Source organism: Monopterus albus, unplaced genomic scaffold (assembly GCF_001952655.1).
Source record: "Monopterus albus unplaced genomic scaffold, M_albus_1.0 scaffold197.1, whole genome shotgun sequence".
Lineage (NCBI taxonomy): Eukaryota > Metazoa > Chordata > Actinopteri > Synbranchiformes > Synbranchidae > Monopterus > Monopterus albus.
In genome coordinates, this window is record NW_018128077.1 from 299,568 (window position 1) to 314,063 (window position 14,496).

Here is a 14,496-nt window from a genome sequence, read left to right on the forward strand (position 1 = left end):
CTGAACAGCACAGACAAAGCAGGCAGACAAAGTTAGCGACTATAGTGAACATAGTGGAGTATTTAGATGCTAAAGAGACAACAGTTTATCTCAGGGGCTGGTGGAAAGTTTAACAGAGTTTAAAGGAAATGATTGTGCTTATATTTATCAGGTAGAGAGCAATGCTAGGCCAGAACACTAATGTTGCTCCATATCTGCTGGTTGTGTAAATAAGCAACTATTTGCTAGCATGTTAGCCATCTCAACTTTATAATATTCCAGTGTTATCTTGTTTCACTGTTAAGTGTCAAGAAAAACTACTCAATGCAGGTTTAAAAGATAATTGTAATTTATTACAGCTTGGGTCACATTTTCAGATTTACACTGTTATCTATATCAATATGAAGTTAATTTGTTGAGATCTGAGAAAACATTGACATGGCTAAAAACAAGTCAGGTGGGCCAAGCAACAGATGGTCAGACAGACTTTAGACAAACCCATAGGTTAGCCAGACTTACTTTTGCTTCAATATGTTTATCTCATTCACAGTGTACATAGATTTCTTTGTAATGAAATTAAAATGGACATTTCAGGTACACTTACTTTCAGTTCATAAACAGATAAAATTGTGCCATTATGTCTCACAGTGTTCTGTCACAGAAACTGAGGATTTCAACATAAATGTCAAAATGACAAGCTGTGCACTCTAGTTCCCGGAATCGCTCATCAGTAATTCTAGTATTTTATTACAGAATGTCAAAAGACATGACCATTGGGAGTAACGTTTTCATCAGGAGCACTTGCACAATATGGTGGTACCTGTGTGTTTGTGCAACTTACCCAGGTCAAACCTCCTTATACCATCAGCCTAGACTTCCTCGCCCACTCCATATCCAGGCATGCTAATCATGGAGGTGTGACACAGTCAGGGATGGCCACAACCCCGTGGGACCCAGCATAGCCGTTGACAGAGTGCTGAGCTGGGGCGTGGAGCTGTCCGCCCTCTCTCCCTCTTCCTCTCTTATTATGAAATCTGAGTCATTCACAAAAATGTGAAAACAAAGTCAAATGCTTGACTATGTTCATGTGACTACACGTTGAGAAAGAATGCATTCTCAGGAAAATTCAATTGAGCAGGAGGAGTTTATGCAGAAGACAGAAAAACATTCTTAATAAACAAGGCAATAATGAGCTGCTGTTTGCTTTCATTAAATTCACACTTGGCTGTTTCCTATTTGCAATGAATTTACAGATGTGATCCTTACAGAAAATATAATTATCACCAGGGCTCTGACAGTGCTCACTGCTGTTTAGAAAGACCTCAGCGATAATGCAATATTAATTACAAAAATGTGTAATGAATATCATTTTAAAAACTTTTTTTTTTCCTAATATCTTCATTTTGTAAGTCATATGGATGCTTGTCTCCATCGCTGCTGTTTTTGTGTGTGCATTTGTTTTAGCCTGGTTGGCGTAGCAGATACAGGGCTAACTGACATAATGGGCTTCATACAAGAATATTTTCATGTTTTTGTCCTAATTTCTGTGGCCTCCTTTTTGTGAGGCTTATTCACCAAACTGTCTTCACTGCACAAAAGTGTTGTAAATTGCTCCTTTCAGACCGATGTTCACCACGTGTTCATGAGGAGGTGCACAGGAGATCTGATCATTAGCATAATCCTTTCCCGTATAAGGTTACCTGTTGCACTTGATTTGACTAACTCCAACTGCTGGAGCTACATATGAGCTACAGATAAACTTTGCTATGTGTTTTTAAACAAAGTGGGCATATGTGAACCTATCCTTTAAACTGTGACATGGATTTGTTGTTTATTTGTTGTTGATCAATCTGTCCAGGGTTGTACCCTGCCTCTCGCCCAGTGTCAGCTGGAATTGGCTCCAGCCAATTGAAATGAAATGATGTCTGGAATTGGAGTATAACTGAATACCTCTGATTACTGTAGTCCAAATTTATATTGAGATTATTGCTGTAAGAACCTCTCCCATGTCTTTTTAAGGTGCTTTGTGGACAAGTCATCTTCATCTAAAACAAATCTCCAATTCCTGAATATGATTCTTAGTGTCTGGCTGTGATGAATTCAAAACTACATTGGTGTTAGGCAGTATATACTATATATTAGAAAAATGAGAATACTCATTTTAACATACTTACTTGTTTATATAATAGAAGAAAATAGCAATGTGGTAACCCCAATTTAAAGGTGCAAAAGATTTTCCACACTGTCAGATCAATCCAGTGAAAATGGGGCAGGATGTAATGTCTCTCAGCTAGACCCCCACCCTCCACGACACTTTGCTGCCTACAGGCCTTCTGTTGTTATCCCAGCTTCTCTACCCTGTGTTGTCAAAGTATGGTCTGTAAATTAGCATGACCTGCCACCCAGCAAAGGTTATAAGAAATGTTTATCGAACTGTGAGTACTCATTTCAAGCAGCCAGCTATGAATTAGCTAAAGGTTAGCTAAACACAACTAAAATCCCAAAACCACAACAGAGTATTAGAGTCAATTTAGGAAAAACAAATGAGAGGAGGAAGATTTTTTTTTATAAAATTTGCATGTAGAGAATAAAGTTAAAATGTTGAGAATAAAGTTGGAATACTATTTCCAGAAAAAAAAAGTTAAAGTTCAACATTGTTCTCCACATTTCAACTTTATTTTTGACATTTAAAAAAAATTTTTTTTTCCCTAATATGGACCGATACTCCACTGTACAAAATAGCACCTGCCAGACCATATAGTAGATGTCACATTCTTTTGCACAGAAAGGGACAAAGGAAGAGCAAAAAACAGGCTTAAAATCAATTTGTCTTTTTTTTTGATATAGTGTTAATAGCAGTCAAAGGGCTCAGGTTTAATTCAGACCTGGTGTTCTTCCTTCTGGATGTGTTAGCATCTTAAGCTTAAGCATCAGTATCAGTATCATCTTAAGCATTTAGTATCAGCTTTTGTTTTGTGTCTCTCTAGACCCTCTAAAAGCTGAAAAGATATTAGTAGCTGAGCTGACTGAATGATAATAAGATGTTATAATACATAAATCATCAAAATATAGAGAACATGATCAAATGAGGTTTACTGGCTGTTTTCTATCTGTTGGACATAGTTTTATCCACCTTAACCACTACATCACTGTGTGTGACTCGTACTGCAGCGAAAAGATAGACACTGCAATTTTCTTATCTGTGTTCAATCTGGCAGTGAGACCAATAGTCTTTAGAGCCACTACACTGTGTTGCTCCATGAGGAGGGAGTTCATCTTGACCTGTGCTGGTGCACCGTGCACTCGGTTCTGCTGGAACAAATGACACACACATGGGCTGGCCACCATCCATTACTCACTTAGCGTTTGTGTGTGAGTCTGTGTGTAGTTTGCACTTCTGCCTGTGTGAGGTTGAAGTGACCGCATCAAGACAGAAAGCTGAAGGAAATTCTTCTAAATGAGGACATTTTTGTTCTTCATTGCTTTTACGGCAGGTTAGGTTATGGTTTAAATGTGTAGGCAGTCCACCAGTTTTCACAAAAAGATCAGGGTAACTTTTTAGTCTGTAAAAAGAGCTTTATAATGTTCTTTAAAGTGAGGCATGGAGTTTGAAAGATGTGGAGATTCACCAGCAAGGAGGAGCTGCTGAAAGGCTCCATCAAGTTGTATAATGGGTGTATAAGTGTATGAACTTGAGTGTTTGGAGCTTGATTCATGCAAAGGATATGTCTCATTGCAATGGCTGACACAGGTGTGCCAAAGTAATCCTGAGCCCATGTGGTTATATCGCTTATAGAAGAGCGACGAATTTTGATGCAGTGCCATCTGAGGGATCAGAGACCACGGTCATCCAGTTTAGGTTTGTGCCCTTTGCCCTTTACGCACTGAAATACCTCCAGATTCCTTGAGTCTTGTAATCATGCTCTGCACCAGAGGGTGACATATCCAAAATCCTTCCTATCTTTCTTTGAGGAACATTGTTTTCAAACATTTCAATTATTTCCTCACACATATGTTGGCAAACTGGCGGTCCTCGGCCCATCTTTGCTCCTAAAGGGCTCGGCCTTTCCTGGAGGCCACTTCTGTACCAAATCCTGATTACAATCACCTGTTGACGTCAGCTGTTTCAAATGGAATCATCGTTTCATTGTTTTACCTCATTACTGGCCCTGTAATGCAACAGTCCCAACTTTTTTGGAATGTGTTGCAGGTATCAGGATTGAAGTGAGTGTTTATTTTGAACAAAGAATAAAATTGATGAGTATCACATCAAATAATGTGCTGCTGTATTGTTTTCAATGTGATACAGGACACAGATGATTTACACATCACTATTTTCAGTATTAATTTTGATGTTACATCCTGTTCCAACTTTTTTTGATTTGGGGTTGTATTGTGCATTGTTTACATTATAGGCAAATGCTACATATCTCACAGTTAATGCACATATAGTCCATGTATGCAGACTCATTTCTCAACATAATAATTTACACTGGGCACACATTGTTTCCCATTCGTTTGTTAGCAAACTTTTGTTGTTTGTGTAAGAATGTGGATGTGAGTCTGCGCCTGCAGTGTATTTATCAAGCAGGCAGATAGACAGAGAACAAACACATGCAGATGGAGACAGACAGTGATAGAGAGAGAGAGACAGGGTTAGGAAGTGGGGGGGGGGCGAACGGAAGTTCCTGACAACATTACCCAACAGCTCCAGTTCTGTGTGTAACAGTTGGAACAGGGAGGAGGGCAATTATGCAACAGCTGGGCTTTCTGTTTTTTTCTCATAAGCACAAGGTACAGCACACAATTTACAGGAACAAGATAACGATGAGCCAATCAGCTCTTAATGATGAGGCAGTTAGATGTCTCTGCACAATAATGCCTGCTGAGGGTGAACAGCACAGATAAGGAGAACATATTGTAGCACACCCTGTACAAAATGAGCAAAACAACTGGCACTCACTGACCCATTATCGGGCCTCAGGTCTCTTCAAGAACACACAAATGTGATTTTTCTTTTGAAAGTGAGCATGTGTGGATGCGCTTCTACTCTGTCCTGTTTTTGTGATGATTCACTGTTCAGAGTGACTCAACAACAAACCACGGCAATGTGTACTGGGTAAATGCTGGTCACCAAGCAGTGCTAGTGTGAACAGTAAGATAAAAAATATCATTGTGGTGTCTAGATACAACTGCAGTGCATTGTTGTGGTTATTGTTTAAAGGAATCGTTGTACATTTTGTGAAATAGGCTTAACCACCTTTTCAGAGTGGTAATAAAGGATCAATAACGCATTCATGCTTGTCTGTTAAATATGAAGCTACGTCCAGCGGCCCATTAGCTTAGCTTAGCCTTACCCTGGCTAGCTTGTCAGAAAGACTTCCTAAAGTTTTTGCATCACTGTTAGAATAGGCAGCCAGTGGAGGCTCAGGGTGCATCCAGCCAAGAAAAAAGTGTTAAATAACATAACTGTGGTTTTTGCAGAGATTAAAAAACAAGAAATGTGTTTAATAGTCAAGTCTGCATCCAAATGCAGAGCAACGTTTAGCCAGATTTCTAGAAAATTCAGAAAAAAAGATATGAGATTGGGTACATCAAGACAAACAGTTGGTGGCATTATTTCTCCATTCAGGTTCCATAAAACCACTGCAGAAGATTATATAATTAAAAGAACACCAGTCGAACCTTAAACAGTGAAAAGCCACATTGGGAAAAGGGGTGGAAACATTGAATGTTTTTGTTCATATATTCAGTTGAAAAATATTTCAGTCACTTCTTCACCCCACAGAAGTCTGATGTTTGCATCTGCCACAATATTCTGTCTCAGTGAAAGGTGACTTTCACATCACATGCTTTATATTTCCATTGCACTTTGTCACATTTTGGTGTCCCAACGTTTTCTGCTCAGCCAATTACAAAAACATTTATCACCTTCTTTGTTTTGTTTTGCATGTACAAGGTCAAAATGTCTGTAAAAACCTGTATGTGTATGGAAACACACTCAGTGAGCTTTATTGGTGCTGCTATTGGCCAAATTTGTTGCCTTTTAACAGAATATATTATATTTATCATGCAGACATGAATGAGGGTACAATCTTCTCATTGATTCTCAGTGCACACATTTCCTTAAATGTCAAACTGTGTTTTTAAGTTCTTAGTATAGTGACAAAAATAGACTTTCTCTTTAGCTTTGTTCAGTGACATGTCATGTGTTTGCATCTCTAACATAAAAGCTCCAACTGACATTTTTTCTTTTAAAATACTTGGAACATTTACAACAGCAGAACTTCTTGGCACCACCATAGGGCATTCATAACAAAAGCCAACATGCAGAGTTTAATGTGGCATGTGGTTCTCAGAACTACAGGAGAAATGAATTGTGGTGTCATTCACGGAAACTACCCATGGTATCAGATCCATTTGAACCTCTTCAGGGAAACTGTGCGTTGTCGGAGTAGCCGCAGAAGAAAACCAGTGTGAGATTAAAGGATTAATCAAGAGTGACACAGCATTTTGAATTCCTGGGGCTGGTTTCCTTTGATAGCCTCTTTCTATGAATCTCTGAAATAAAAATACCTGCAGTGAGTTATACAAAGTCACTGCACAACTTTAATGTTGTATGTTCATGTACATATTTTGATGGATAAAGCTTTATGTGAGATAGATGAGCTGAAGCCTTGCACAAGCTGATTGGGGAACAGATATCAGGGAGAGGCTGAGGAGTGTGACCCCCACACATTGTGTGTGTGTGTGCACCAGGGGAGAGGTATTAGTAAAACTCTTGGGATGAGCTTGACTTAAGTAAACCACTTCTTCCACCACTGGTAGCTACTGTATTTTGTAATGTTAGTAACTAAGCACTGGTTGCTCCCCATCACCAGTGAAAAGCACATTTAATCCAGTAGAAATTTAGGGCACTTTTAGTATTTCTACTTTATGCTGCTTTCTTCTTCTCCTTTCTACTACTACTACTTCATTTCCAAGGCACATTCAGCACCTCTGCCTCTACTACATGTACCTGGCAGCTATTGGCATATAGAGTTCACATTTAAAACACAATATAAAAATAAATATAATGCCTTATTTTTGATTAAAATGGAAAACAACATTGCTTTCCAGGCTCTGGTTGCTCCCCTCCATCATTACAAGTTTTAAACCTAGAGACCAAGCAGTAGTCCTGACACAGGGACGACAGGGCCACAAAGATTAGATAAGACAGGATTTACCTTATTTGGAAATGTACTTTAGCGGTGCAGACTCTTTAACAACTTTGCTAATAATCAAATTACATACAAGCAGTTGATGAACACTGAACCTGAGGTTGCTGCGGATCTTGGGCTGTTTGTGTACACACTGTTTGTCTTCATGGCTTTAATCACACTAACAGGCTGCAGATGTCCTTTTTAATCTAAACATTTGAGTGGTGACAGTGACCAGCAGGCAGCAGCCTATCATGGCCCTGCTCTTTTGGATAGATAAGAGTTGTAGGTTTAATCAGCTGTGATGGTCCCGTGGGACACCCGGCCTCACCGCTAATCTTCCCTCAAGACAGCGCTGCTGCAACCCCGCCTAGGTCGAAAGGAAGATTTACACAACTGCAAATTGCATGGAGGTTGGAAATGGTGTTAATTCACTCTCTCCACTCTCATAATGTCATTTTCAGCCATAGTAGGCAGCTGTTTTCAGTCAATGTGCAGCAGATAGACACATTTAATGACCAGTGGGTGAACAGAGTGGAAACATGTAGCAGCTAAACAAACAGATATTGTACCTGGAAATTAGTGAAGACTAAAAACAGAGCTAAAAGGAGAGTGATGATTTGACTTAGTTTCCCAGGTTGTTAGAAACATGACTCCAAATGAATGGCAGTGTTGCTGTATATATGCTGGAATAGGTAATCAGATTACAAGATGGTTGTTTAGTGAGCAAACCATCTGTTATTTCAGGATAAGGATAACAAAAGTCAGACTAAAAGAACTCAACAATACCTTTTGTTGAAATTTTATATACATTCATGGGCTATACATTAATGTTTAGTGAAAAATCTTGACAGCCATTTAATGAATACTTTGTTGAAGTCTGTCATCCAGCACATCATCAGTTCTGAATTTTCACACTCCAATATTTTGTTTTATGACCAAATAGCTTTAAAACTAATTCCCACTGGCCTCAGCTGTACTTTGTGTTTTGTGCTAATTAGCTAATTAGATTGTTATTGTGGCAAACATTTCCTGCTAAACATCGCCATGTTCCTGCACTTGTAATAATAAAGAACCAAAAATATCCAAGCAAATGTTTTTGATTACTCACTTGCCTTGCTATTCTGCAAAATGCCAGAAGAAGCAGGTCAGCTGTTATTAGTAGCCTAACTTAAGTTTTAGTTTTAGGCACAGCTGCATAAGTCACACATATCATTATTGCTTACACACAACATCACTCATGTGTGATAAATAGTTTAAGTAAGCAGCAATACCACTTTATAATACGCTGTTACAAGTAGAAGTCCTGCATTCAAAATGTTACTTAAGTAAAAATACAAAAGTATTTGTATCAAAACATACTTAAAGTACCAAAAAGTAAAAGTAGTCATTATGTAATTCTGCACATTTCACATCAGTGTTTACCACATTTGATTATAATTATCGCTGCATTTTTGTGTTCATCACATTTAAGGATGCAACTGGTAAAAGTAGAACTTGAAGTACTACTGGGTACTTGTGAATTTCTTAGTGATGTTCAGTAAATTCTTATGATTATATATTGTTTTGTTTTACTGATCTGACTCTGAAAGGGAGCTGAAGCTATCAAATAAATGTAGTGGAGTGAAAAGTACAGCATTTTCCTCTGAAAGGTATTGAAGTAAAAGTATAAAGTAGCAGAAAATTAAAATACTCAAGTAAAGTACTAGTATGTTAATAGTGTGCTTAAGTACAGTACTTAAGTTAAAGTACTTAGTTACCTTCCACCATTGGCAGCTACATACTGTGTGAGGCTATGTGTGAATACGTCATTGAGAATTCTCCATTCTAGCCCTCTGGGGTGGTTTGTTTAACAGGGCTGAAATCCTGCTAATTTCGGTCTTTGCATAATCATGTGTACTGTCATTTTGCTCCTGCAGGTACCTATGTTCTCTGTTAGCTCCTTGGGTAAAAACACTCACCTAGCCATGACAGGTCACCTTGACAAACTCCACCTCATATGTTAACAATACACCCTCTAAATTATCTTCTTTGATAAATAATAGAAAAGATTCCGTGTTGTGGATGAATGAACAATTTTCTATTAATAATGAAGTTTGTTCTGTCTTTGCCATGCTTGAGTATCTCCCTGTTTGTAGTGGAAATGTTTTGAGCTCATTTTCTCTGCTGTAACAGTATATGAGCACCTTGTCTGGTTTTGTTGCCATCTGCCATCTTTTACCAGCCTGGATTCTGTTATCTCTTCATCTTTTTTCTGCACCCGCTGCTTTTCTACAAAGGTGTAAACAGGAACAGGAAACCCGCTAAGAAATGGGTGTACCCCTTGTGACCTAGTAAATACTATTTATGTCTGATCAGCTTCTTTTAAAGTTTATTGTAAATAGCATAAATAAAATCTATCCTGTACATGTACTGTAGGGTTTCACCTGGATTTGAAGTGCATTACAGTATTGACGTCCTATTTTTAACATGAGCTACACGGGGTCATAGTGACCTATTGTGATACTTGAAGCAATACAAAGGAGTCAAGTGTCATAGTTAAAAAATATTTATTGAAATCGTATAAAAATAGCTTCTAACATAATTTACAATTCTAATTTGAATAAATGAAAAAAAAATCCAAGCTGCAATCATGCAACCAGAAGTTTTCTCATTACCGCATCTCTCTCTCTCTCTCTCTCACACACACACACACCCAACATTCAGAACTCACTCACACCCACAGCAGACAACAGAGTAACAAAACCAGTTACCATCAGTAGATGTTCAATGTTTACATACATTAAGATGGAAGGGCTTTGGGGACTATTTACAGGCTATTTACATTACATACACAAACCTACACACACACACATCTGCTCTTTTAAAATTTCAAGCCATAAATATGGTCAAAAAAATTTCACCTCATCTTTCTCTTTTAAATAATCTGTGGGTCCTCCAGTGACTGTGGAATGAAATATAAACGTACAGCCAAAATTTGCTCATAAATAAATAAATAAACTCTGCAACAAAACTCTCAGAGTGTGAGGAAAAGGTCACAGTAATAATAAATATTGTTGTTATGTACAATTCTTGTCCCCACCGAGTTTTAAGACCTGTGTGAGGCACTGTGTAAGAGTAAAACAACTGAAGTGAAGAGCAGAGAATGTTGTATTTCGGTATGGCTGCATTGTGGTGTGCGTTCAGGTGGGTGTGAATGAGCGGTTGCCTAAGCCTTTGTGTTTGTATACAGTAGAACAAGAGAAGAGGAGGAAGCAGAGGTTGTCGAGGTGAATGCTGTAGTAATGAGAGTGAGGTATGTCCAGTGTATTTTTGTTTATGGTTTCTTTGCACAGGCTGCTGCTCAGGCTATGAGGTTACCTTGTTGCTAATGACATTGGAGTAGTATAAGCAGTGATAGTAGTGGTTGTAAATGGCATAGGCTTTCCTGATCTAGGCCCATGAGAGGAAAAACAACAATAAACAATATAAAGCCTTGTACAGAGTAAGGAACAAAAAGGCTGTCGAGAAACCTTTTTGTGTTTACAAATTCAAGTATTTTCAGGGTCCCCCAACGATCTCATGGAAGGCACTTTCTGAGAAACATGCCCATCGCCAGCATCTCTGCTCTGCCCGCTTCGTTGTGACAGAGTAAAAGCAGGACAGAGCTGAGCACGGTGCAGTGAGAGGTTACATAACTCGGACTCTCCTCTTGCCATTCAACAGAGCAGCAAGCACATGTTCTGTTTTTGCTCAACACAGGTGTCGTTGCATCAAGCGCGTGCCCTCCTGCAGACGGAAAAACACCCAACGCTTGTTCAGAGTCCAGTGTGAGGATGGTGTTCTGACACTGACCAGCAGCTGGGGCGGTGAGGGTGGAGAGGGTCGGGTGGTTTTGTCACCACCTTGGCCCACTGTGTCCAGTCCTTTACACCTTGCTCTAGCCTGTATTAGGACCATTGACCTGTGCGCCGCCCGCCCTCTCCTCTCTGCTTCAAGTCTATTACACAAGCCTTTTTAATAGTCTCTTGTGTCCGTGCAGTCCAGGTGGAGCTGTTTACCACCATCACCGAGCCACGGCCACTGGGGTGGGTGTGAAGGCTGTGGTCTCGTGGCTGATGCTGTGTAGCCTGATCTCTGTGCTTGCCTTGTCTGTCTGCACTGTGAATGGGACGACGGAGGAGGACGTGCTCTGCATCCATGAGTGGTTGATGATGTCCTCGAAGGACGGACGGTCAGCCGGTCGCAGAGACAGACACCACTTGATCAGTTGCTGGCATTCTGAAGGTAGAGGGGAAAGACAACAATTAGCATGAATATGCTGTACACACCAATGACCAAAAGGCTAGGATGTACACTGCAATGTGAATTTACCTGTGGAGATTCTCCTCCGGAAGGGTACCTGGCCTCTGATGATCTCCTCGTCATGTTCAAATGGGATATCCCCACACACCATGTCATAAAGCAAGACCCCCAGGGACCACACTGTGGCAGAGCGCCCATGATAGCGATGGTATTTGATCCATTCTGGTGGGCTGTACACTCTTGTACCTGTCAGACAGAAGGAAAGAAAAAGAGAAACACATCTTTAAAAACTGTAACCTCATTTAATAACACTACAGAAAAATGAACATGAATACAATGGAAATCTGAGCACTTATGTAATATCACCTGACTGATAATTGTTCATTATATGTGTGTTATTTTGTCCATGTGAAAATGAAAGAACGCAGACTTATCAGCTGAGCCTGATACTGACGCTCTTATTTAGGTTCAGGTGCCAGGGAGCATGACAGTCTGTGTGTGAGAGAGAGGAGTGTGTGGGAGGGGGAGTGGACATGTGACTTTGTTTACAAACTTTGAGTTGTAAAAATGCTACTTCCGTCCAATAGGCGGCGCCAAAACTAAGCCCATGCTGCTCAGCCTGTATTAATATGCTGCTGTGAGTGTGTGGGTGGAGGGGGGATGTCAGAAATGACACAATTCTGGAATTTCTGCAGGGGTCTGGGAGACGCATCATATGACTGAAACTGCGTTGCTGAAATTGGTATATTGTAACACTAACACCGAATCGACTAAATAAAAGATTAAAAATAGCAATGAAACCGTTGAGCATGTTTTGAACACTGGTGACTCACCATCAAAGTCTGTGTATATGGTGTCCTTGAGTAAGGCTCCTGATCCGAAGTCTATGAGCTTCATCTCTCCGGTACGCAGGTCGATCAGAATGTTCTCGTCCTTAATGTCCCGGTGCACCACACCGCAGTTGTGGCAGTGGCGCACGGCCTCCAGCACCTGGCGGAAAAAGCTCCGCGCCAGCTCCTCCGGCAAGGCACCTTTCTCCGTGATGAAGTCAAACAGGTCCTTGACGTTTTCGGGTCTCTCCATGACGATGATGAAGCTGTCTGGTCGCTCGAACCAGTCCAGCATTTTGATAACGCCGCGGAAACCTGTCCCGACTTTCTTCAAGAGTACGATCTCCATAGGGACCCTGGAGCCATTAGGCTGGAAAATACCGATAAATATCAATATTTATTACATATATTCATACGAAATTGATGTCTAAATAGGTATTTCGCTTTACTACATTTTCTTACAACAATATCATTTTCTATTGTATAGCCTAATATCATGTTAATTAAATCGATATTAATGTTGATTAGATTGTAAAACCGCTGTACAATTAGTTTCTTACCAGCTCTCCCCAGTCGGAGATTCTGTCCTTGGCTACATGTTTGACAGCAACCTAGGAAAGAAAAGAGGCGTCAAATGACATGACATAACACAAACAATAACACGTAAAGCAACTAGATTAAAATGTATTACAGTAATACCGACTGAGGTGTACTAACCGGAGCTCCGTCGGCTATCCTCGTACCGGAGTAGACGGTACCGAAGCCGCCGCTGCCCAGCACCGCGCCGACGTGATACAGCTTCTCGAAAGGTTCCTTCTCTTTCACTGAAAAGAAATGCATACACACATTATAGCTATTTGTATGTAAACACAGCCAGTAAATACCAGAAACTATGTCGTCTCCTCTGGAAATACCGCCACTTAAGGACACAATAATATGGCTGATATCATTGTAAATGAATGGTGGCGTCCTTGAAAATGAGTGTGTGTGGAGGGAGCCACAGCACGCGGGCTGCCAGCCATTGCTGCAGCCCCGTCCTCCATGACAACACGATGAAAAAAGGGCGTCTAACCTTGGTGAACCTGGAGCTGGATTTTCACCGGCATGTCCACGGTAGAGATGTGGGCCAGTGAGTTGAGCTTGGACAGCAGCATTCCTTTATTCACCACAGGATCGACGACGGGTGTCTTCTGCGTTTTGTTTTTGTTTATAACAGTAATTTTATTCCAATAGCACGGTCCACGTTGAAGGAATAGAAATGCGGTAAGGATCCTTTCCTCCGGATAGAAGAAAAACCGCTTGTGATCCAGGAGAATGTAGTCAAAAACCTAATCCTGGAGAGTGGATATCATTAAAAGCTACGCTTGTTCTCCGCAGTGTTTTGTAAACAGTTGGGTCAAATTAGCAACAAAATCAGATAAGGCAGTCCATAAAGCGATGCCTCCGTCAGACACCGGCTCTTGGAAACACTTTGAGGGGGTGAGACCGCTTATAAGGCGGTAGTAAGCGGGCGTTACAACAGGCTCTGACGTCAACCATGTATCCGCCTATTTCCGTTATATGCACCAATAGGATTGCAAATACGTGTTCCAAACTGCACGTCAATCACCGAATGAAAATAAGCCACCCTCATAACCGACAAGCCAGACACAGACGTGGCGGGAATCAGAACGCGCCAAAAAGGGGGGAGACTAAAGAAATAATTATGAATTCATCATGTCAGAGGGAAATGCAGATTCAGAGCCAAATGCTCCCCCTGTGTCCTCCCTTAACGGGAAACCTAGTCATAGAGGAGAAGATATGAACAGACACATAATGAGGATTATAGCCTATATATGTAAATATGTTCTGCTCTTTTCATTTATATTCTATTCACATTTGATAATAATACCGATGTTACTACGCTTTTAATTGTTCACTCTTCCTCACTTGTTGTGGCTGCCTTTCAGAACAGACTGCTGCATAGCTTAATTAGCGTTTTGCACGGGAGACAACCTGAGAACAGTTCATCAATTGCATTCCAGCTAGTTTAACCCCCTGTCATTTACCTGATTATTTTCACATTAAACACAGAGGTTTATTGGCTAAAGCAAAGTCCAGGACTATGGTCTTTATTTGAGTTGCCTGACAATGCCCCTCAAATGGCTGCGCATCAAAGCGTGCTGGGGAGAAAAGGCGCATTCCACTCATTCTTTCAAATTGGG

At 40.4% G+C, this 14,496-nt stretch overlaps 1 protein-coding gene across 1 annotated transcript; it reads right to left on the bottom strand.

The window, feature by feature from the left end:
- Positions 1-9,710: 9,710 nt before the first annotated feature.
- pim1 (Pim-1 proto-oncogene, serine/threonine kinase) lies at positions 9,711-13,769 on the bottom strand. The gene is made up of 6 exons (XM_020617939.1): positions 13,365-13,769; positions 13,010-13,116; positions 12,853-12,903; positions 12,296-12,662; positions 11,532-11,708; positions 9,711-11,438 (listed from the first exon to the last, which is right to left on the bottom strand). The coding sequence occupies exons 1-6, from the start codon at positions 13,444-13,446 to the stop codon at positions 11,224-11,226; spliced, it is 999 nt and encodes a 332-aa protein (XP_020473595.1). The 5' UTR covers positions 13,447-13,769; the 3' UTR covers positions 9,711-11,223.
- Between the last annotated feature and the right edge of the window lie 727 nt (positions 13,770-14,496).

Excerpts from the sequence above, each read along its gene's own strand:
- pim1 (XM_020617939.1), bottom strand. The coding sequence starts at position 13,446 with ATGCTGCTGTCCAAGCTCAACTCACTGGCCCACATCTCTACCGTGGAC. Across the intron at positions 11,709-12,295 it reads CATATACACAGACTTTGATG|GTACAAGAGTGTACAGCCCA; the intron begins GTGAGTCACCAG and ends TCTGTCTGACAG. Across the intron at positions 11,439-11,531 it reads CCGGAGGAGAATCTCCACAG|AATGCCAGCAACTGATCAAG; the intron begins GTAAATTCACAT and ends CTCTACCTTCAG.